Source organism: Vicia villosa, unplaced genomic scaffold (genome assembly GCF_029867415.1).
Source record: "Vicia villosa cultivar HV-30 ecotype Madison, WI unplaced genomic scaffold, Vvil1.0 ctg.001667F_1_1, whole genome shotgun sequence".
Classification (NCBI taxonomy): Eukaryota; Viridiplantae; Streptophyta; class Magnoliopsida; order Fabales; family Fabaceae; genus Vicia; species Vicia villosa.
In genome coordinates this window covers 63,103-87,404 of record NW_026705692.1, presented here as the reverse complement: position 1 = coordinate 87,404, position 24,302 = coordinate 63,103, and the positions used below count along the sequence as shown (strand labels likewise).

General features: G+C 36.9%; 2 protein-coding genes across 2 annotated transcripts; both read right to left on the bottom strand.

Moving 5' to 3' along the window:
* Positions 1 to 5,701: 5,701 nt before the first annotated feature.
* On the bottom strand, positions 5,702 to 6,338 carry LOC131636211 (uncharacterized). Its single transcript, XM_058906854.1, has 3 exons — positions 6,308 to 6,338; positions 6,155 to 6,213; positions 5,702 to 6,091 (listed from the first exon to the last, which is right to left on the bottom strand). Exons 1-3 carry the CDS (start codon positions 6,336 to 6,338, stop codon positions 5,702 to 5,704), a joined length of 480 nt encoding a protein of 159 aa, XP_058762837.1.
* Positions 6,339 to 10,177: 3,839 nt separating this feature from the next.
* Positions 10,178 to 12,356, bottom strand: LOC131636208 (NAC domain-containing protein 100-like). Its single transcript, XM_058906851.1, has 3 exons — positions 12,023 to 12,356; positions 11,512 to 11,789; positions 10,178 to 10,843 (listed from the first exon to the last, which is right to left on the bottom strand). The coding sequence occupies exons 1-3, from the start codon at positions 12,207 to 12,209 to the stop codon at positions 10,484 to 10,486; spliced, it is 825 nt and encodes a 274-aa protein (XP_058762834.1). The 5' UTR covers positions 12,210 to 12,356; the 3' UTR covers positions 10,178 to 10,483.
* Between the last annotated feature and the right edge of the window lie 11,946 nt (positions 12,357 to 24,302).

Sequence of the window (24,302 nt, the reverse complement as noted above, 5' to 3'; positions counted from 1 at the left end):
TGTGCACATGAATGGGGTATGAAAGCCAAATGGGTATAAATAAATGGGCAAATTTTGGGGTGCAACACCCTATACTTGTGGGATCCGCCCCTTGCCCATTTTGGCGGCCCCCATCCCACTATATGGGGCGCCCGCCCCTAAGCCATATGGCCCCTGCCACACAAAATGTTTTCTCTCTTCCCCCTTTGTTCTTCTAGACCTACATTCCCAATTCGATTACTTTCCAGACTTCACATATTCATAAATTTTCAACACCATAGAAATTAACATTCATACCATCTTCGATTCAATTAACCATAAACAATTTTCATTCACAAAATCACAACTCGACACAACAACAATTTCATCATGCAAATTTTCCAAGAAATCACATCACAGTAACACTAAAATTTACACAAATATAGGGAAACAATTTTGAACCCAAACCCCACATACGGTTCATCATATCCCTATTTATAGAGCAAGAACCCCACCCCTTACCTTTGGATCGAAGGTTTCTCTAAATTCGGTTACGATCGAAATCTCCTAATTTGTCTTTACGTGACTTTTCTGCTACTCTCTAAAAACCCTCTTCTGTTTCTATGCCTCTGTTTTGTTCCATTTTCTTTTTTTGCTACAACCTAATGGTACACCACTACCTCTACTTTGTTTCACAATTTGAAATGAGCTTAATATTTTTCTCCCGTACAGTCACCTCCCAATCAATCTAGCGCACATAAAAACAATATACACCTCCTAGTATCTTTCTATGCTTAACTTAACTAATTTATTTTAATTAGCAGCTTATCTCTTAAATTTCTAATACTCACATCGGTAATATTTCTAATACTAAAAATACTAAATAATACTATTAGAATTCGACCGATTACTCAGTTAAAATACCCGACCCGACAACTCAAAACGTGATAATACACGATAAATACTCAAAATTAACTAAATTAAATAATTAATCGCATTACGGGTGTTACAACTCTCCCCCACTTAGAATATTTTTGTCCTCTAAAATTTACCTGATTCAAACAACTCGGGAGAGGATTCCCGCATCTTGCTCTCCAACTCCCAAGTCATGCTTTCTCCAACAGCTCCCGACCAAACTATTTTTACTAAATGCAATCTCTTTGCCTCTAAGCATATATTTTTCATGATCCAAAATTTGTACCAGCATCGTCTCCACCGTGAGATTATCCCATACTTGCACATCATTCTTATGAATCACATGAAATAAGTCAGGAATATACTTCCGGAGTTGCGACACATGAAACACGTCATGGAAATTCGAAAGATTAGGCGGTAACTTCACTCTATATGCCACATTACCAACTCTGACCAAAATTTGATACATGCGTGACTCTCAAAAACACTTGATCACCCGCTTGAAATTCCAAATCCTTCCTTCGCTTATCATGATAACTCTTCTGTCTACTTTGCGAAGTTTTCATCTTCTCTCGAATCAATTTCACCTTCTCAGTAGTTTCTCGAACAATTTTCGGTCCAAGTACTACACTTTCTCCAGATTCATGCCAACACAGAGGAGTTCTACATCTCCGACCATACAACGCTTCAAAAGTTGCCATTCCAATGCTAGAATGGTAACAATTATTATAAGTGAACTCGATCAACGTAAGATAAGTATCCCACAAACCTCCCTGATCAAGAACACATGCTCTCAACAAATCCTCCAATGGCTGAATAGTCTTGTCCGTCTGACCATTTGTCTGAGGATGATACGCCGAACTCAACCTCAACTTAGAACCTAACGCCTCTTGCAAACTCTTCCAAAAATCAGAAGTGAACCTCAAATTTCTATCCGACACAATACACAAAGGAATACCATGCAGCTTAACAACCACACTGGTATAAATTTCCGCCAACTTCGATATTGGATAAGTGATATTAAAAGGAATAAAATGAGCCGACTTTGTAAGCCTATCGACAATCACCCAAATAGAATCATGTCCTCTTGAAGTATTAGGTAATCCCGTCACAAAGTCCATTGAAATGCTACCCCACTTCCATTCCGGAACTTCTAACGGTTGCATCAATCCTGCAGGCTTGTGGTGTTCAACGTTCGATTTCTGACAAGTCAAACATGCATAAACAAACTGTGCCACATCACGTTTCATCCCGGGCCACCAAAACAAATTCTTCAAGTCTTGATACATTTTAGTAGCTCCCAGATGAATACTTAAATTACTTCTGTGACTCTCCTCAAGAATCGTCTTCTTCATTTCTATATCACCGGGGACACAATTTCAATTGCGAAATCTTAACACACCTTGTGCATCCAACTTGAAATCATTATTCTCAAAATAATCAATTCAAACCATCGAATCTACCAACTTCACATCGAGCTTCTGAGCTTCTCTAATACTATTCAGAAATTCATTGTTAATCTTTAACATACCCAACATTACACATTGCGGTGTCACTTCGCAAACCAAGCTCATATCTCTGAACTGCTCAATTAACTCTAGCTCCTTAACCATCATTGCTGACATATGCAAGGTCTTCCGGCTTAAAGCATCAGCTACAACATTAGCTTTTCCTGGATGATAATTCAAACTGAAATCATAGACTTTTAATAACTCTAACCACCTTCGTTGTCTCATATTCACTTCCTTCTGATCAAATTGATACTTTAAACTCTTATGGTCGCTAAATACTTCAAATATAGAACCATAAAGATAATGCCTCTAAATCTTCAACACAAACACAACTGCAGTAAGTTCTAAATTGTGCGTAGGATAATTCTTTTCATGATTTCTCAACTGCCTTGACGTATAAGCAACTACTTTATCATTATGCATAAGCACACCTCCTAAAACTATCTTAGAAGCGTCACAATATACCACAAAATATTCTCATGGGTTAGGTAATGTCAACACCAGAGTCGTCGTCAACCTTTTCTTCAATTCGGTAAAAATCTCTTTGCATCGAACATCCCACACAAAAGCCTTACCCTTACAAGTGAACTTAGTCAATGGGAGTTCCAATTTAGAAAACCCTTCAATAAACCTTCTATAGTAACCAGCTAACCCCAAAAAGATTCTAATCTCGGTAGCCGACTTTGGAGTTTCCCATTGCAACACAACATTTATTTTAGATGGATCCACAACAATTCCGTTACTTGAAATGACATGCCCAAGAAAACTTACCTCTTTTAGCCAAAATTCGCACATGGATAGCTTCACATACAATTTCCTTTCTTTCAACACTTGCAATACTATTTTCAAATGCTTTGCATGTTCTTCTTTCGACTAGAATAAATCAAAATGTCATCAATGAATACCACTACAAACTGGTCCAAATAAGTGTGAAAGATCTGATTCATATACTCCATAAATACTCTCGGTGCATTGGTAACACTGAAAGGCATCACCGAATACTCATAATGCCCATATCATGTTCTGAAAGCCGTCTTCTGAATATCTTCATCCTTCACTTTTATCTGATGGTAATCTAACCTCAAATCAATCTTACTGAATACATGAGCATCCATCAATTGATCCATCAAGTCATCTATTCTCGGAAGTGGATACTTGTTCTTATTAGTTACTTTATTCAGCTGTCTATAGTCAACACACAACCTCACACTTCCATCCTTATTCTTTACTAACATCACTGAAGCTCCCCATGGTGATACACTTGGTCGCACAAATTTCTTCTCAAGCAAGTCTTCCAATTGTTTCTTTAACTCTGCCAATTCAGACGCTGACATCCTATATGGTGCCATAGAAACAGGTCTGGTACCAGGTACAAGATCAATTGTAAATTCAAATTCTCTTTCAAATGGTACATCAGGAATTTCATCAGGGAAAACTTTAGGAAAATCTCGCACCACTTGCAATTCTTCAATTACAGCTCGATTCTCCACTGATAATGTTGCCATCAACGAGAACATCTGAGTTTCCTCTTCTTGCATCAACTGCCGCAACTGTCTACCTGATAACAAATTAGCTTCTTCTCCTGGAGTAGAAAACCTCGCCGACTTGTCATAACCGTTAATATGAACATTATGCTTTAACCAGTTCATACCTAAGATTACATCTAATCCTCTTAAAGGTAAAAAAACCAGATCAACAACAAAGTCTCTGTCGAAGATCGACAAAGGAAACTTTAAACACTCAAGAGAAGTAGTCAGTGACCCCTTAGCTGGAAGATCGACTACCATCTCTTCATTCATAGAAGACAACACAATATTTAATTTTTCAACTTAATTAGAAGCAATAAAAAAATGAGTAACACCAGCATCAATAATAATTAAAGGATTACTATTAATGAAGCATGTACCTCTAATGAGTCAGTCCTCACTAGCTATTTGAATCCCAACTAAAGCAAACACCTTCCCACTGCCTGGCGCATTCTTCGGTTTCTGACACTGAGCACTGATATTCCCCTCTTCACCATAATTGAAACATATAACTTCCTTATGCTTGCAATTAGGAGCCATATGTCCAGTCTTCCCGCAACGAAAACACCTTTGCACCTCAGCATTACACATATTACTTTTGTGACCAGGTTTCCCATATTTGAAGCATACAAAACTAGCAGGAGCATCTCCCCCACTAGTCCTCTAACCCTGTGCAGTTTTCTGTTTACCCTTGCCAGTTGAAGCATCATAAGGCTTGCCACGATTCTGGTGGTTCTTACCTCGCTTCTCACTAGGGGTGATCGCGGTGCGGTTTGGGCGGTTTTGACGAAAAAAATCATCCGAACCGCAAGAGAAAAAATCGTGCGGTTTGGTTTGGTTCGGTTGGCTTTTAAAAAAAATCCGAACCAAACCAAACCAACCTAATGCGGTTTGGTTCGGTGCGGTTGGTTCGGTTTTTTAGAAATATTTTATTGAACCATTCATATACATATAGATGATAACATAACTTTGTATTTAGACATTCATACACTATTAAATAACAACAAAACCCGTCATATTTTGACAATAACTTTCTATTTAATATGTAAAAATTAAATTAGACAAAAGTGGAATAATAAACATAAAATAATAGTATAAAACAATATAAAAATTATTAGAATGAAACAAAAAAATAGAAGATACGAGAGATTAGTGAAGGTGAAAAAGAAAAAACAAAAGAGTTGAGAGATTAGAGAAGAAGATGTGCGATAAAAACGAAACTGAAATAGGGAACATTTGCCTAAAAATGAGAAGGTGAAAAAGAAAGAATATAAGAGAGTAGAGATTATAGAAAAAGAGGGAAGATGTATGTGGCAAAGAAGACGCGATAATGCTATTATAGATTTGAGAAGATCGGGACTAAAATCATGTGTAAGGATGAGAAAATTGTTCGTAATCATAAGGTTAAGGTATTATAGATTTAAATTTGGGTTGGATGTGAGTTAAGTAAAAGTTAGGTTGTAACATAATGCGGTTTGATTCGGTTTGGTTCGGTTTATAAAATACAAACCGCAAACCAAACCGAACCATGCGGTTTTGTTAAAAGATGACCCAAACTAATCCAAACCAAATGCGGTTTTTTGCGGTTTCGGTTTGGTTTGGTTTGGTTTGCGGTTTTCTATTGGGTTGGTTTGGATTTGATCACCCCTACTTCTCACTAATAGCCTTATAATGAGCATTTTTGTCCTCCTCATAGATTCGACAGCTATCAACCAAATCCGCGAAGACACGAATCTTCTGGTAACCAACACCCTTCTTGATTTTTGGGTGCAACCCTTTTTCAAACTTAATTCACTTCAAAAATTCATCAGTTGGTCCATCATAATGCTGATAGAACTTAGCCAGCTCGCCAAACTTCGCAGCATAAACAATAACCAACATACTTCCTTGTTTCAGCTTAAGGAACTCAATTTCTTTGTTGCCACAAACATCCTCAGGATAATACTTTCTCAGGAACTCCCTACGGAACACAGCCCAAGTAATCTCTTCACCAGTAGTTTCAAACCTCTGACGAGTCTTTAGCCACCACTCATCAACTTTTACTACCAGCATGTGAGTCCTATAGCGAGCCTTTTGCTCAGAAATGCAATCCATCACGTGGAAGATTCTCTTAATCTCCTTTAACCAGGTCAATGCGCAATCAGGATCATACATACCATTGAAGACAGATGGATTCTCTCTCTGAAAGGTAGTGAAACTGCGAGATCTAACATTCTAGCCGATGTTCGGTTGATGTTCCAATGCCTGAGCCATAGCCTCCAATGCAACAACAATAGCATCATCATTCTTTCCAACCATCTCAACTTATCACTACAACACAAACAATAGTTAAAACTATTTTACAATAATCAATTGTTAAACAAATTACGACACGACAACTTGGCTGGATGGACTGACCTGCTCTGATACCACTAATGTAACACCCCATTTCTACTCGATAATTATATGAAAATCAGAGTATGAAATTTTCAAAATATTACATGGGATATCATATCTTTGACTTAAATCACTGATTGCATACACGCCTTCAAGATAGATACATAACACCTTATTAAAACGGACAAACTTATAGCAAATGGTTTAGTCTTTTAAAACCATTCATCAATATTAAAAATCACGCATCAGAGTCACAAACTTCCAAAAATCCAAAATAAAGTCATAACATCTTCGTTCATCGCAAAACAACCTCAAAAGTAACGATTTAAATGCAAAACGATATTCAAAATTTAGCAAAAGAAATAATCATAAAAGCATGTGTTTGTCCCCCCCGAGTGCTACGTATCAGAGCGACAACCGACTCGAACTCATGACGAATAAGTGTTCACTCACAACTATCACCTGCACGTTACCAATATAAAGGCAACGACCAACAAAAAGGGTGAGATATCTAACAATATAAATAAAGTTATGATAAACGATATATTAGAGTTAAAAATCATAAAAATCATCGTATTAGGGTGAGATATCTCCCAATTTACCTCTACGTGACTTTTCTGCTACTCTCCAAAAACCCTCTTTTGTTTCTATGCCTCTGTTTTGTTCTCTTTTCTTTCTCTGCTACAACCTAATGGTACAACACTACCTCTACTTTGTTTCACAATTTGAAATGGGCTTAATGTTTTCTCCCGTACAATCACCTCCCAATCAAGCTAGCCCACATAAAAACAATATACACCTCCTAATATCTTTCTATGCTTAACTTAACTAATTTATTTTAGTTAGCAGCTTATCTCTTAAATGACTAATACTCACATTGGTAATATTTATGATATTAAAAATACTAAATAATACAATTAGAACTCGACCGGCTACTTAGTTAAAATACCCGACCTGAGAACTCAAAACGCGACAATACACGATAAATACTCAAAATTAACTAAATTAAATAATTAATCGCATTACAGGTGTTACAAAACCGTGTCAACAGCAACATACATTTTGAATAGATGTTCGACGAAGAAGCTAGAAGGAATTACGCCAAAAGAATGTTGTTCTGGTGTGAAGCCTAGCTTGAGTCATTTAAAGGTATTTGGATCTATGACACATAGACATGTGCCATATCAGTTGAGAAGAAAACTTGATGACAAGTTGAGTCAAATGATCCTTATAAGATATCATTAGAATGGAGGATATAAGTTGTTCGACCTAGTAAACAAGCAAGTAGTGATCAGCATGGACGCAGTCATATATGAGCTTAAGGAATGGGATTGGACTCAGAATGTCAATAAGGATTCAGTGAATCTTATGTGAAGAACCAGGCACTGAAGTCAAAAGAGTAAAATTTCAACAAGAAGAAGTTAGAAGTGATGTAAGCCCAACCAAACCTTAGAGAATAAGACACATGCCTGCAAGGTTGCAAGAATATGTGATTACATCAGATGATGTGGTCGATGATGAAGGTGAGGTGGTACATTATGCTTTCTACGCAGATTACGGACCTGTCAATTCACCTAAGGCATTGAAGGATTCTAAGTGGATAAAAACAATGAATGAGAAACTGAAGTCCATCGAAGATAACAACACTTGGTCACTTTTCGAATTACCTCAAGGCAAGAAGGCAATTAATGTGAAGTGGGTATACAAGATGAAGTGTAATCCCAAAGTGGAAGTAACTCGACACAAAGAAAGGCTTGTGGCGAAAGGATTTCTTTAGAAGGAAGGAATCAACTTCAATGAAATTTTTGCACCTGTTGCCAAGATCGAAAAAATCAGGTAGGTTGTTGATTTGGGGAACATGAACAATTGGTACATGTGTCAGATGTATGGTAAGTGTGTTTTCCTTAATGGAACCTTAGACGAAGAAGTTTATGTTGCACAGTCAGTTGAGTTTGTGAAATGTGGCAAAGAGAGAAAGGTGTACAAGCTGCATGAAGCCCTGTATGAACTTAAGTAAGCTCCAAGAGTTTGGAATAAAAAAATCGATAGTTTCCTAAGGGAGAAGAAATTTGTGATGTGCACAATTGAGCATGGAGTATATGTAAGAACAAGAAAGAGTGAATTTCTTATACTATGTCTCTATGTCAGTGACTTTTTGATAACGGGTAGCTACAAGAAAGAGATCGAAGACTTCAAAGGTGATCTTAACAAGGAAATCAAAATGTTTGATTTGGGGGACATTTCATACATTCTTGGCATCAAATTCTACAAGAGTAGTAGAGGCTCGATGATGCATCAAAGAACATATGCTAGTGAAATTCTCAAAATATTTGAGATGGGAAAATGCAACTCAACTTCGATATCTACAAAACCAAGACTGCAACTGTCGAAATAATCAGATGAAGATGATGTCAATCCAACCCAGTACAGAAGACTTATTGGGTCATTGAGATATCTTTGTCACACAAGGCCTGACTTAGCATACAGTGTAGGTATGGTGAGTAGATTCATGCAAAAGCCAAAGGTATCACATCTTGCAGCGATGAAGAGGATACTAAGGTATCTGAAAGAAACTCACGACTATGACATTTTGTTTCCTGCAACTGATAAGGAAAAATAATGTAAGTTTGTGGATTAAACCGACTCAAGTTGGCGTAGTGATGTTGAGGATCGAAAATCCACAGCTGGTTATGTGTTTATGCTAGGTGGAGCACCAGTTGCTTGGAGTTCGAGTAAAGAACCAGTAGTGACGCTATCATCATGTGAAGTAGAGGACATAATTACTTCCCTCTGTGCATGTCAAGCAACATGGATGGTGAATTTGGTCGAAGAGATTATAGCAAAAGATCATGGAGCAATTACCATGAAGATCGACAACATGTCAACTATCAATCTGGCGAAGAATCTGATAGCACATGGCAGAAGCAAGCATATCAAAATGAGATTGCAGATATCATGATGAAGGGTGTACAAGTCGAAGTATTCAGAAGACTAAGAGCTATGATGAATGTAGATGCTTAGACACAATGAATTAGGTGGTGTGTTAAATTGTAATTCCTTGTGTCGAAACAGGATGGTCCTTGACATAAGGCATGTCGAAAAGATTAGTTTATCTAGTTGTATGTAGTTGTCGAAGTGTCGAAGCAGTTAGCTTCACACAGTATTTCGACTTAGGCATAAAATATGTATTTTGGGCTTTTATGTTTTGGGCTTTGCCTTAGGGAGAAAGCAACCTAAAACTATAAAATAGAGGGAGTAATCCCTATTTTGTAACAAGTTGAGTATTTACAGAATTTGCAATTGCAAGTGAATACAAAGTTTTTCATAGTTTGTGGCCAGAGAGAAACTCTGCAGAAAATCATCTTCTTCTTCCCTTTTATTTTTGTAAATTTTAATTCACATTTTCCCTAAAATCCATTTCTTTCATTGTCATTGTGTAGTGATAAGGAATTAATCAAAGGTTTGAGTTTAATACCATATTAAAAAACTAAATTATTGAGAAAGAGAATGTATTGTTAATCAAACTTACAATTGTTAATGGGGTCAAATGGCTAGAATCCTTACTTAAACTTGTCAATTTTCAGTTAGTTATAGATGGTTTGAGTTAAGTAGGAAAGTTAGCTTGTGTTACAAGCAATAAGTTCCATCATGTTTTCTTCTTCCTTTAATCGACAATTTCTTTCTTCTCATTTGATTTTTCTTCATTCAACTGTTACCTCTTTTTTAGAAAATTTTTAAAACGCAAAATAATTTTATTTTTCTTGCAAAGATCTGTGTTGAATTCTGGATCCTCATATTCGTACGTACCAAGGGAAATGCAGATAACTTATTTTATTTACTTTGTTTATAGATTCTTGTCTATGTAATAGAATGAGCATGCACATGTTATCATGAGAGAGACTTAGAAAAATCCATAGAAAATTTGAGACATTTTCAATGCTTACCGTACATGATTCAGCCCCCACAATCAATAATTTACAATTCAGAATATATAAATGTCACTCTCTATATAGTTGTCATAGAATCCACACAAAAAATCCAATCATGTCACTTTCTAATAAATCCAAACTCACACAAAATAATAATTCTCATGTAAACCATAGCAACCAATACATCACCATAATAATAATTCACATAGTACAAAATATATGCTTCACTATTGTTCAAAATCTCTGATGTAACTCTTTTATCTTGAGTTTAATAGTTCCACAAGGTAGATAGATCAATTGGTGCAGTTGAAACAGAACCATGTAATGGAAAATTTGATGTAGTTTGAAGTTCTTGAGTAGAGTAAAATGAACCAATGGAAAGTGTGTTTTTTGGAACCTCAAAAGGGTTGTTGGTAAAGGAATCAAAGGTTGTAACTTGGTTTCTTTCAATTGGATTGGAGAAGCAGGACACGTAAGGCGAACCGATTTTGTTATTGGAATAAGGTGGAAGAATAGAAGAATTCATTTCATTTCGAAAAGATTCTAACCTCATTATCCCAGAAGAAAGATCACATGTCTTTTTGTCAGATAGACTCTTCTGAAATATTCTGCAAATCACCCATTCATTCTGCATCGAAAAGACCAAAACCAATTAGCAACTAAGAAAACATGTACAACATACACAGAACATGACACTGATACGAAGATACGACGATACTGATGATGATTTTACAAAATAAATTAAATTGAGTGAAATTACATGTATCGATGTCATGTCTGATTTGGACGTTGTCACGTTTCAGACAAATCTTATAAAACAAAATATAGTATTATATAAATTATTGATGAATAAAAATTCACAAACAACCTTTTATATAACAGTCTTCACAAGGGCCAAGATTTTAAATGACGTAGTTGCAATAAAGACTTTCACGATTTTGACTGATACATGTACTGTGTTGGTGATTATGGTTGCTGTGGTGTGAATTAATCACCACATTTTTAAAGAATATTTTCTGGAATTTGTACTTTTGTATTCTGATTCTGAAAATTTAGTGTCTGGTAGATTTTCATTTGTGATGTTTTTTCTTAGCATTAAAACGGAAAATAACATTATAAGCATCCTAGGTATTATTTTGTCGCGGCCGTTTTTACAGTGATCATTAATATTGTAGAATATTGCAACCTCAATTGCAGTCATGTTACTCTTACATTGCAACTCAAATTAGGATCACAAGACTTTATTTAAAATTGAGATAAAATAAAAGGTATGTAGTTTTGGAACATAGAAGTTACCTTTGCAGTTTTAGGGAGGTTGATAACAGATAATTTACCCTCAAGTCTATATTCATGCATGACCCAATTCGTCTTTTCCCCTTTAGGTGCTCTTCCTTTGTAGAAAACAAGAGTTTTCTTCATTCCAACAAGAGATTTTCCTCTGTCAATCTCCTTATCTTTTCCAGTTGCCTTCCAATATCCACCTCCAGTCGCTCTATTAGTCCTCAAACCTGTTGGATACTTTCTATCTCTCACACAGAAAAAATACCACTCCTTTTCACCCATTTTTGCTTTCCCTACAACAAAATTAACCAAATCAATGACACTTCTGATCAAATGTGTCCAGATTCCGACACTGATACATCTGATTACATTTAAATATTTATCATTTTTTAAAATTATTATCGGTGTCAACGTGTCTGTATTTTTAATTATGTAACAATTACGAGACTCATCAGATGGAAGAATATTAAATCATATAAAATTAAAACACCAAAGTTGAACTCAAAACTCAAAATTTATAACTTACATGGCAAATCCCAAGGCTCAAATTTGTTCAAATCAACCTCTCCAATAGCACTAGAAGAAAAATTAAAGTCAGTTACCTTTCTATAAAGATAATGACTTATAAGCTCTTCATCAGTTGGATGAAACCTAAACCCAGGTGGCAAATTCATTTGATCTTCTTCCTTATACATAACTGAAACATTTTCCATTTTCAGTAACTGAATTGAGAAGAATCTAAAAAGTGAAAGACAGAAAAAAAAGACAGAAAATATTGATGTTTTTGGGAGAGAAAGAAACGTGGGATAGAAGATAACTTTGTTGGTTGTTTATTGCCCACAAATGTAAAAATTTGTGTTATCATGAATTTATATCTTTTCTAAATTGTTCATACTCAACATATAATTAATGTGTCTAAATACTATGCATGTAATTAAGATAATTTAATTTGATTACTGAGGAAATTTACTGTTACACGTAAAACAATAATTAATTAGTACATTATCTATTAATGAATGTACCACTTATTTTAATTTTTTTTGGTGGATTTGTCAAATATACGTTGATGTTGATTGGTGCATCTGAACTCAACATTAGACTTGTTAAAGTCTTTTATTTCTTAAATGATGTCACAGAAAAAAAACATTTTGTTTGACATGTCATGGAAAAAAATTGTGAAGATTTAGAGTCACTCTACAATGTAAGATAACAGCTGTCATTAGAATGTCCTACGGCAAAATAGCGTGTTGTTTTTATTTTTATTCTTTTTGTTTGATGTATTACATAAACATTTTTCTAAAGTAAATAGACATATGATGAATGTAGATTGTTTTTGGCTACACTAATAATAGTAGGAATTTGTTAACAAATGAATTCGACGCAACAATTTAAAATTTGAGTTAGATTCTATTCGGTACTTAATTGATAGGTGTACCGATATCGGCGTCCAACACAATTAGGATAATTTAAAGTCACTTTTAGAGGTAATTTAGAAGATTTATTGAAGGGTAATTTGAAAAATAGGTTTTACTTCAATTTTACCGAGGTTTTACTTCAATTTTACCGAGGTAACTAAGAACGTTTTAAAAAATGCACTACTTTATCTCTTGATTTTAACTTAGCCGACAAGTAATGTATAAAGGTCGTGAGTTCAATTTCTAGAGAGGATTTTCAGGAAATGCTTAAAGAATGCATTTTCTCGGTTCTAATTTTCCAACAACATTCAATGGCTTCAAAATGGAAGTCATGAAACATTTGATGGTTGCACCATCGCTGCTTCACCTTTTGAGTTAGGCTTATGTGAAAATCTTCCACTACTAGAGCAAGTATCTAAATGGGAAACCTTATCTGACCCTTTTTTTTCACCTGTTCAAAGTTCAATGTGGTTCTGCGACTCAAACACGTGGTCGTAGTTTGATTCACCTGGTGCCAGCTGTTAGTGGCTTCAGGACTTTTTCAGATAACTTAAAGCGTTAGAAAAAACGATTCCCATAGGCTCATTCAACGGTGTTCTCTGTCGAAGATGGAGTGAGAGTTAGATGCACTAACTTATACCCCCAATACTAGAATGAGAGTCATTTTCTGATGTGGAATGGATTGTAAGTCTACAAAAGGGATGACCTTTCCCAGAAGGACTTGTATTTGAAGAAATAATTGATGGGTTTTGTCAAAGAGTTGGATTACCCCAAGGACTTTACTCCCCGGGATGAAACTTCATATAAACGCTCGAAGCGATGAGTAGGTGCTCATTCTTTTAAGGCGTGGAATCTGGTCAGCAAAAACTATGGCTGACCTTTCAATTGATTCAGAGGTGGTCGATGCAAATTTACCCCCAGAACCATATATGAATGTTATTGTTATTAATGATCCCTAATGGTCGTTTCTTACGTTGGGTCCCCTCGATTATTGCGCAGTTGACGGGGTCGGGCCCTCGCCCTTCTAAACAACGCCAGAGCTCTCTTTTAGAGGAAGACTATTATTACTTTGACAACCTAGTCGTGCATGCTCTTGAGGTAGAAATTTCTACTTTGGCGCATTATACTCGACGTACATCTATCTTTCTGGCCATCGATGGGTCCGACCAATGAGACATTTTTATGTCCCACCAGTAACGCATACAGAAGCAGTGGCTAGAGGAACATGTTCCAGATTTACGCTCTAGCAGGACACGTACCTGCAATAAATACATAAAGCTTCTGCTACTCTCCCCGGGGTAGATGATGCTTTGAGCCCCCTTAATCTTCATGGCTCTCCTGTCGACCAAGTAACTATTTTGGTGAGGGATGGTGTTTACGATGATTTCCGGTAAACAACCGATAGTCTTCCAAATTATCAAATATACTTTGGTTACTCGCAGGATCGACTAGATTGATCCTAGAACATGTGTTGAAAAGGTGCCTTTTATGATAGTTGAATTCATGCTTCTGGGTTTTGCTTTTAAAGAAAATATCCTAATCTATGACTTGATGTAAAATAATGTAAAACATAATGCAACGAAAGAAATTGCAGAAAGTAATTTGAAATGACTGGGCTGTAAGCATAAATGATTCGACAGAAAATGTAAAGGTATTTAAATGACTTTGTGTTTATAAAACAAAAGATAAATATTGAAAATACAACGGTGTTACACGTATATTTCTCAGCGAAAACTCTTTCTCTTACGCTTGATACATGAGTGATTTGTGAGTGATTTGTACAAAATGAACACCCGTGGATCCTACTACTAAGACCCTTATTTATACAAATTTGACCCTAACGGTCTTACTCTAATGAGATGCCACGTTGCCCCTTTTGCATGCGCTTCGAATCCCTGGAGTTCCACGTGTCTTTTTGATTTCAAATGAAACGCTCTCAAAATTCGAATCTCCCCGCTCGAAATGCTTCGACGTGAAGCAACGTGTTACTGAAATATGTCAGAATATCCTAAGTCTTTATTCCTTAGGCTTCGAAGAGAACTCACTTACTTGGACTTAGAAAAAGCTCCTAACACATATTAACTCTAGAAATAGCCAATTAAAGGCCATTCTTTCTTTGAAACAGGTGACCTCGAAGATCATTAATATTGTGTCGAAATCTTCAGCTAACAGGTGCATTGAGGAAGAACAAATCTTTAGATTCTACCCATGCTACTTTAACATATACTCAATCATCCTATTTCGTGGTTCAAAGATATTTATAAGCTCTATATCTTGAGAATGCTTCCTTGGCTCAACGTTTAACTGAGTGCTCTACTATTAGTTTCATTGTTGTTTCGGAGTCCTTCAAGAAGGCTTTGTTGCAAGTGAAGCATTTCCACATCCCTCTGCATGTTTTGGGGGAGCAAATTCGGTTGAACTAGATGCTCAAAGATAAGAAGGTGATTTCCCTTCTGGGCTAGCCATCCTTCTCTTATTGGTAGCAACGTTTATTGTAAAATAAAATTGGAATGAAATAGTTACATTGTTATTTTTACACGCTTACGGTATATACATTTGATCTCAATTACATCACTTCATTGCGACCACAATGTGACATCATCGCACCCACGATGTCAACATCGCAGGCGTGAGAATTCTAGAAGAAAACTTAGTTATTTTCTAACATTTTTCTTCAATTTCTCACTAAGTCCATTTCTCACTCTTTTGCAACTCTGTTAAATTCTTCCACACATTTTCTTGACTTTTTCTTATTATTTTGTCGAAATTACTTGCCAATTTTACGTATTGATAGACTGTCATTAGTCGCCTTTGACATAGTAAGGTGTTCTTCATGGATCAGCCTCTCAATATCCTTCCTGATTTGGTAGCAGTCTCATGTGTGTTGTCCTTTAACTTTATGGAACTTACATCATCTACCTAGTTTGTGACCCATAGAGTCCGCCTTTGGGGATGGAGGCACATGGATATTATCCAAGTGGAGAATCTCTTGCTAGATATGTTCACGATGAGTGTTCAAGGACGTGAAGCTCTCCCCCATTTTTCCTGCTTGCTTGAATGAAGTTTTGTCCTTAATGGGCAAGGTGTAGTTTCTCTTCTATGGGTGCTGCAAACCTTCAAAGATAGGCATGTGCTTTCTTAAACCTCATGCCTTTTTCTCAATGTTGCTCTCTTCTCTCTTTATGTAGCATTCGACCCTTGTGACCACCTTTACTAAAGAATATGTTAGCCTTTGGGCAAGATACTCGTTGAAATTCCCTACATTAAGACCATTATATAACGCTTCCATGAACATTTATTGGTTTAGGTGGATGACCTTTATAGTATCTTTACTAAAATTGGAAAGGTATTCCCTCATTTGTAAAACATGATGGTAGTGAACATCTTCATGTGTCAATTATCTACAAATTGGTGCACGAGTTCCTTCACCATCTCCTGATAACTAGCGATGGAAGCTCGGGGTAGTCCTATGAGGATGTATTGATTTTTCTACCTCCAGTGGAACGTTGGTAGCTCGCCCTCAGTGGAAGATGGTGTATTTTTTTATCTTATCCCCAGTGAAAGAGGATGTATTACTTTTTCTACCTCTAGTGGAACGTTGGTAGCTCGCCCTCAGTGGAAGATGGTGTATTTTTTTATCTTATCCCCAGTGAAAGAGGATGTATTTCTTTTCTACCTTCAGTGGAACGTTGGTAGCCCACCTTCAGTGGAACGCTGGTGTATTCTGTTATATCTTCACCGTCAGTGGAATGTCGGTGTATCTCTTTTCTACCTTCAGTGGAACGTTGGCAGCTCACCCTCAGTGGAAGATGGTGTATTTTTTATCTTATCCCCAGTGAAAGAGGATGTATTTCTTTTCTACCTTCAGTGGAACGTTGGTAGTTCACCTTCAGTGGAACGTTGGTGTATTCTGTTATATCTTCACCGTTAGTGGAATGTCAGTGTATCTCTTTTCTACCTTCAGTGGAACGTCGGTAGCTCACCTTCAGTGGAACGTTGGTGTATTTTGTTATATCTTCACCTTCAGTGGAACGCTGGTGTATCTCTTTTCTACCTTCAGTGGAACGTTGGTAGCTCACCTTCAGTGGAACGTTGGTGTATTCTTTTATATCTTCACCGTCAGTGGGACGTCAGTGTATCTCTTTTTTACTTTCAGTGGAACGTCGGTAGCTCACCTTCAGTGGAACGTTGGTGTATTTTGTTATATCCTCACCGTCAGTGGAACGTCGGTGTATCTCTTTTCTACCTTCAGTGGAACGTTGGTGTATTTCTTGTATACTTTGAAATGAAAGATTTGTATTTTTGATTTCCTAGTGAAAGAGGATATATTTTCTCATCCCCGGTGAAAGAGGATGCATTCCTCCTCCACCTTCTGTAAAAGTCAGTATGTTTTCGCATCCCTAGTGAAAGGTGGTGCTTCAACCTCTCTGGTGCAAAATATTTTCCCCAGCGAAGTTTCTTTTCCCAGCAAAGTCTCATCTCTCCAGCGAAGTCTTGTTTCCCCAGTGGAGTTCTTCCCACGAGACTTTTGTTTTCCCCAGTGGTGTCTTGTTTCCTCGTCATGTCAGATGCATTCATTAAACATTGCATTCTATCTTAGGATAAAAAATTATTTGTTTTACATATTTAAGTCTCTTCGACCGTGTCGACCCGAAGATTTCCAATCCTCGTATCTCCGAATAGAAGAAACTTAAATAGGGGCATTTGTCATACCTCAATTTTTGACCCTAAGATCATACATCATTTGCATATCAATCATCAATCAAGAGTTTCGACTTAGAACTCTGCTTGTGATGTTGTGCTCAATTCATCTGCAAGGGAATCATCAAGCACCAATGTTTTTTTAGTTTGTATATGTTTTACTAACCAAAATACCAAAAATATTGCCTTGTGCTTTTGTATGTTTGTGTTTTGTACGTACCTGTAGCAACCTGCCCTAAAAATTAAAGGTTTTAGAGTCGCCACCTATTCTGAAGGGCGAATAGGAAACCCTACGCAGTTTAGAGATTCAGGGTAAGTTATTATAATCAGGTCGAGGGAAGGTTTTAGGCACCCTCAACCCTTTCCTATTGGCTTTGAATCTAAGGTAAAGGTTTATGGCTAAAATATTGAGGTTTAATAGCTAAAGAATTGAATAGGGGAAAATTGAGATTTTAGGGAGGGGGACTCGCCTTGGTTATCCAAGTGCCTACGTATCTCCTTAAGGAGAATCAGAATCAACGTAGTTCGGGCACAGGGTTGTACGCCTTAGGATTGAATTTTGTGGTTTGAAATTGTTTAAAGGCTTTTTGAATGGCCTATTCGCAGTTTTGAATTGTAATTTGAAAGGCATTTTGAATTGCCTGATTGAAAAGGATGAAGATCCGTAGTATCGTGGTTTAGTGTGTTTTGAAGGTTTTGGGCGTACAGCCCTGATTTGATATGTCACTGTTAGATGCGATGATCAATATATTTGATCAGTATAGCTTACGGATTAATGGGGCATTGCTGGTTACTAGATCGATAGATTCGATCGTCCCGGGCAGCAAATTAAATGTGTTTTAATTGTATATTTTATTGCTTTATTCAGATATTTGATTAGTACGACATAGAGAGTCGACTAATTCGAAGGCAGGATGAAATAGATATTCATCCGCCATTTATCCGTTAAAGGGGAAGTTAGAATTTATTGTTTTTATTATTTTTATCTCTCGTCTAATGTGACTAATAGGTTTAGTCGGGTCGAGGAGAGAATTAATCGAAGGTTAATGTCCCGCTAAATGGGCAATGGGATTGGGCGAACCCTAGTGGGAGAATAAACCTTTTTAGGGTTTTTGTGATTTAATATGTCAAAATTAATTAAATTAATTAACTCGAATAATCGAGTAATCAAAATAATCGGGAACATATAATTCTAAACCCTAGTCTTAATTTTATTATCTAATTCTAATTAATAAGCTAATTAAAACAAATAATATTAACTATCATTTTAATCTAAATAGTTTAAATAATAAAATAAATAAATTAAACCTGGCACCAATCCTGCGTGGGTGATCTCTGGAGTCCCATGGTAGATCTGCGTCTTCTTATCCCTTAGATCTTGATCATTGTGAATCCAAAGGCAGGCATACGAGGGATCATGGTAGTCTTTCCCTAGATTCACGCGCTGGATCTGTTAACAGGATAATAGAATAAAAATGTGACAAAACCTGAGTTCGAACCCAGGTTCTAAAGGTTATAGGTCTGTCTCCTTAGCCAACTATGCCAGATCCATTAATCATTTATGAATGGGAAGCATATATTATATAAAAAAACAGTATCTTAATTGAATAACTAAAAAAAAGAGTCAAACGAGTGGGCCCCTGTTTTATTGATAGACGAATGAAAGGAGGAGAGAGGAAGCTGCTGAATGTTGACTAACCAATCAACAATCCACACGCGTGGAGAGAGAGGGCATTTGTTGGCTGTCCAATTGGATTGCGCCTGGAGGCCACGCGTGCAATCCCTTCAAAACCCAAGAGTTCTGTAGCCACCGGAACAGTAAGTCTGTTCTTCTTCTCCGGCGAGGAGAAATTCAAAACCTGCGAATAGCTAGCAAAACGCGCAAAAAGAAACCCTAACCCCCCTAAATCAGGTGCTGCGATCTCAATGGTGAGATTAATTTCGACTGAGAGGGGCTGGAAGTATGAATCTGAAGCAAGAGAAGCTTGCCCTAACAATGGCAAGTCGCGATCCAAGCTTCTAAACCCCCATGTAATGCATCACAAGCGTTCCATATATACCCATGAACATTACTATATACAGAAAAGGGATTTGTAACGTGCTAATTAAGTGATTCGAATTTTAGAACATCTTACCTCCGGCCAAGACGAACAGTGGAGTTCCAGACGTTTGCAAGCGTGAATAGCTGTTGCATTTGGTCCTTCCCCTTCCCAGGAGCACGAAGAAGTCCTCCTAAATCCTTAAGAGATCCTGCCATGTCTCATCCCATGATGCAACTTTTTCTCCTCCTTTTGAAGCGTAACCCTAGGTCATATGGCCTCCCCCCTCCTTTGGACTTTATTCAGAATATATATGACTTCAAATTAGGGAAAGAGATGGGCTTGGATTATATGTTATGGGAGAGATATAATTTTATTGAAAATTATATTATTTTCTTTCTTCTTTTTTTTGGATAATTTCTCTCCCTATCCATGAGCCACGAATTTGGACTTTCCTTGGATATTTCTTGAGCCTTTGTGTGATTTAAAATTGAATCCTTTTGATTTGTTTCACATCTTTTGTATTTTGCTTAATTAATTTGCTTTTTTTAAATGAGTAAAAATACAAAATAAATTAAATAATAGTCCAAAAATGTGTGACTGAATTTATAGGTCCTATATGAGCTCATAATCATGTTTGAGATTCAAAAGTTTGGCCCATTCATTCAAAATTGCGAAAATTGCTTATTAGGGTTTCATGCATTTCTTAGAATTCGACCAGCTTGTGCGCATCGTATCTCCCTCCATTTTAATCATATGAATGCATTCTATGATTTTTTAGAAAGCCCAAAGAGTCATCTAAATGACCTTTTTAGTTTCATCTCAATCGAAGTTTCCATGCTCAAGTTATGAGCTTTGACCCAAAAGGTATATTTTATTGACTTTTTGGGGGACCTATAATCTCTTGGGCCATATCTCTTGAATGAAGCATTTCTAGCCTTGGCTTGTGAGAGGCAAAGTTGTAGAGAATCAAATTTCCTTCAAAATAGGCTTTGGTTGGGAAATTTTTGATGCTCCATGCGAAAGTTATGACCAGTCAAAGTTGAGTTGACTTTCTCCTATAAAAAACCCTAATTTGAACCTTTGCATTTGTTCATTTCTGAGTTTTTATTGATGGATCATGATCAACCTTTGATCAAATGATGGATATAACCTCACATACTTGATGTTGACCAAAAATCTTGAAGTTTGATTGTATTTTGACTATAGTTAACTTTTAGGTTAACATAGTCGATTATTGATCATCTGAGCCATTGAGTGAGCAATCCTCGAAATAGAAGCTTGACTTTTGACATGGAGGTGCCTTGAGACATATGAGGGACATTGAGATCCATTTGAGGCCTTGAATATTCACAATCCTTTGATAAAATGAAAACCCTAGTTTTGGAGATCTTTGATTAGGAGAGAGTGGCTTGAATAAACCATTGGACCTTGAGCCATTGAAGATAAGCAGAGGAGGGAAAATTTTGGGGTATGACAGCTGCCCCTGTTCAATCTTCTTAAACATGGGGAGTCGGATAGGCACGTCTGCCTATCGTGATCTGAAAGGTAGAAGATGATTGAACACTAAAAACGCCCTGAAATTTTCTTTTGTCGGGAAGAAATTCTGTGGGAGATGGGCTTACAGATGCCACCCAAGGTAGATACCCCTCTCTTTTGAAATGTGAAGCAGATGCTTTCGATAGGAACCACTGTGTTTTGATTGTAGCACGGCCTGAAAAGGCAACCTGAATTTTATGCAATGTTATGATGCATGCAATGTATGATGCAGCGAGCTTCTCAAAATAAATGAAAGCCATGTATGTATATGCATTATGTATGAATGAGGTATGTTAGTTAAATGATGCATGATTGTCAGTTGAAGTATGTTAGTAACTTGGAAAGAGAAAAATAAACCTTTGTTTGTTATTGATGATGTTTTGGAGAAGATCACTGCCGAGCGACTAACGTGATAAACCCAGTTGAGGAATCGTTTGAAAAACCTTGTGTGCCTGGAAAAGCTCCTAGAAAGGATGGAATACGTCTTGAAGAAGACTGCCTGGAAAGGTTCCTGAAAAGGACTGCACCAATAGGATCATTTGCGAGGGTTATCGCAAACTCACCTGCACCACTAGGATCATTTGCGAGGGTTATCGCAAACTCACCTGCACCAATAGGATCGTTTTCCCTGGTTCGGACAAATTTCACCTGCACCATTAGGATCACTTGTCATAGTTCTAACAAGTTCACCTGCACCCATAAGAGTCACTTGTCCTGGTTCGGACAAGTTTACCTGCACCAATAGGAATTATTTACTATAGTTCTAGCAAGCGTACCTGCATGGAAAAGATTCACCTGTTTGGAGATTCACGACTCGAGGGTCAAATATTCACGACACGTGGGTCGAAAAACACCTATCACAACACGAGGGTTGGAAACTGGGCTGTTGTAACAGTCAGACGAGAACCGACTACCAAACGAGAATTGGGTTTTCATGTAACAGCCAGACGGGAACTGACTACCAAACGAGAATTGGATTTAATGTAACAGTCAGACGGGAACTGACTACCAAACGAGAATTGGATTTAATGTAACAGTCAGACGGGAACTGACTACCAGACGGGAACTGGATTTTGAGGTAACAGTCAGATGGGAACTGACTTTAAAAATGATTTTCTAGGGCGAGCACTAGACTTTGAAGTGATTTGCCAAGACAAGAACTGGACTTTAAAATGGTTTGGATTGCCAGTAAAAATTGGGCTTTCCGTGATATGTATATGCTAATGCTAATGCGTATGTATGTATGCTAATGCTGATGCAATCCCAAGACTTTATCTCCTTAAACCCATATGAAATTTTGTCTTAAAAAGACTACTGAAAAGGTTTTTTAGAAATGATAGCAATTTGCCTTAGAAAAGACCGCCTGGAAAGGCTGAGAGATGTCTTAAAAAGGACTACCTGGAAAGGTTCTTGGAATAACGATGAATATCTTAGAAACGTCTACCTAGAAAGGTTCGTAGAACGTCTTAAAGAAGATCATCTGAAGAGGTTCCTGAAAAGGATGACAAATTGTCTTAAAGAAGACTACCTAAGAAGTTTTTTTAGAAAAGAATGTCTTGAAAAAGACTACCTAAAGAGGTTCTTGGAAATGGCGATAATTCTTCTTAAAGAAGACTACCTAGAAAGGTTCTTAAAGAGAGAATGTCTTGAAGAAGACTATCTGAAGAGGTGCCTAGAAAGGATCGTGAGATTTATCTTAAAGAAGAATACCTGAAGAGGTTCCTGGAAAGGATGATGAATGTCTTAGAAAAGACTACCTAGAAAGGTTCTTAGAAAAGTAATGTCTTAAAAAGACTACCTGAAGAGGTTCCTAGAAAGGATCGTAGGATTTGTCTTAAAGAAGAATACCTAAAGAGGTTCCTGGAAAGGATGATGAATGTCTTAGAAAAGACTACCTAGAAAGGTTCTTAGAAAAGTAATGTCTTAAAAAGACTACCTGAAGAGGTTCCTGAAAAGGATGACAAATTGTCTTAAAGAAGACTACCTAAAAAGGTACTTAGAAAAAGAATGTCCTGAAGAAGACTACCTAAAAAAGGTATGGTGTAATGTATCAACCAATGTATGTAATGCATGATTTATATATACTTGCATGATGCCCCAATGATAGGTTATTAATAACCAAAGCGTATATAGCTCGCTGGAGTTGTAGGTTTGTTTGATAAGGTGGAGTGTGATGCTAGCGCGACTTCCCAATCCCTGTTTTTGAAGATCGTAGTTAGGAGAAAGATTTGTCGGATGTTGTAAAGTGTGAGAACACCTTTTCCTTTTGTTGTGCGTCTTGCCCCAGTTTGACCCTTTGAATTACTCCACGCTTTTGAATTTTGAAGTTCTCCACGTCTTTCAACTTTTGTAATTCGCACCTTTAACCTTTTCGAGGTTCACTACACCTTTAACCTTTGGAGGTTCTCCCCACCTTTAACCTTTGAATTGTTCACCTTATGGATTTGATATCCAATGCCCCAATGTTTGTAAATGCAAGCTTCTTAAGCATAGTGTGTTTTGATGAAGACAATATGGACATCAAGCTTTTATAAAGGATGTGCAAAAAGAATTTCAAGTATCAAGCAAAAATACATCATTTCAAAGTCTTGAAGAATTTGTGAAGATTCAAGGATCAAGCTAAAATGTCAAAGGTATAAACAATACTCACTTTGACATATAATTGTTCACAAATATATTTTCATGCATATCATAATCATACTACAAAGTGTCATCCCTCAAAAGTTCATTTAAAACCTTTTTCATAGTTAAAATTCAAAATAAAGGTTTTAGGAACCGGGTTGTCCCTATGGGGGAACCGGTTCCCAGCATTCTCAATTTTCAGCATTCTGTGGTTTACTATGGGGAACCGGGTTGTCCCTATGCAGGAACCGGTTCCCACGTTCAAAATTCAAATTTTCTGCTGTAACGTTCAGCAGGAACCGGGTTGTCCCAGGCAGGAACCGGTTCCTACTGAACCAGTGTGTTTTTTCATTGCATGATCTTATTCAAACGAATTCCTTTTCATACCACTTGATCATTGCATTGTTTCATTGGAAAATAACCATTCAAAGAGGTGTTTAACACACTATAAATTCTACATATTTCAAAATCTTTAGACACCTTCTTGATT

Bases quoted from the DNA above. Each gene is read 5' to 3' on its own strand.
- LOC131636211 (XM_058906854.1), bottom strand. From the start codon at position 6,338: ATGGGGTGTTACATTAGTGGTATCAGAGCAG. The intron at 6,214-6,307 runs GTCAGTCCATCC...TGTAGTGATAAG, and splicing joins CATTAGTGGTATCAGAGCAG to TTGAGATGGTTGGAAAGAAT. The intron at 6,092-6,154 runs GCATTGGAACAT...ACTACCTTTCAG, and splicing joins CATTGGAGGCTATGGCTCAG to AGAGAGAATCCATCTGTCTT.
- LOC131636208 (XM_058906851.1), bottom strand. From the start codon at position 12,209: ATGGAAAATGTTTCAGTTATGTATAAGGAAGAAGATCAAATGAATTTG. The intron at 11,790-12,022 runs GTAAGTTATAAA...ATTTTGTTGTAG, and splicing joins TGAGCCTTGGGATTTGCCAT to GGAAAGCAAAAATGGGTGAA. The intron at 10,844-11,511 runs GTAACTTCTATG...TTTTCGATGCAG, and splicing joins ACCTCCCTAAAACTGCAAAG to AATGAATGGGTGATTTGCAG.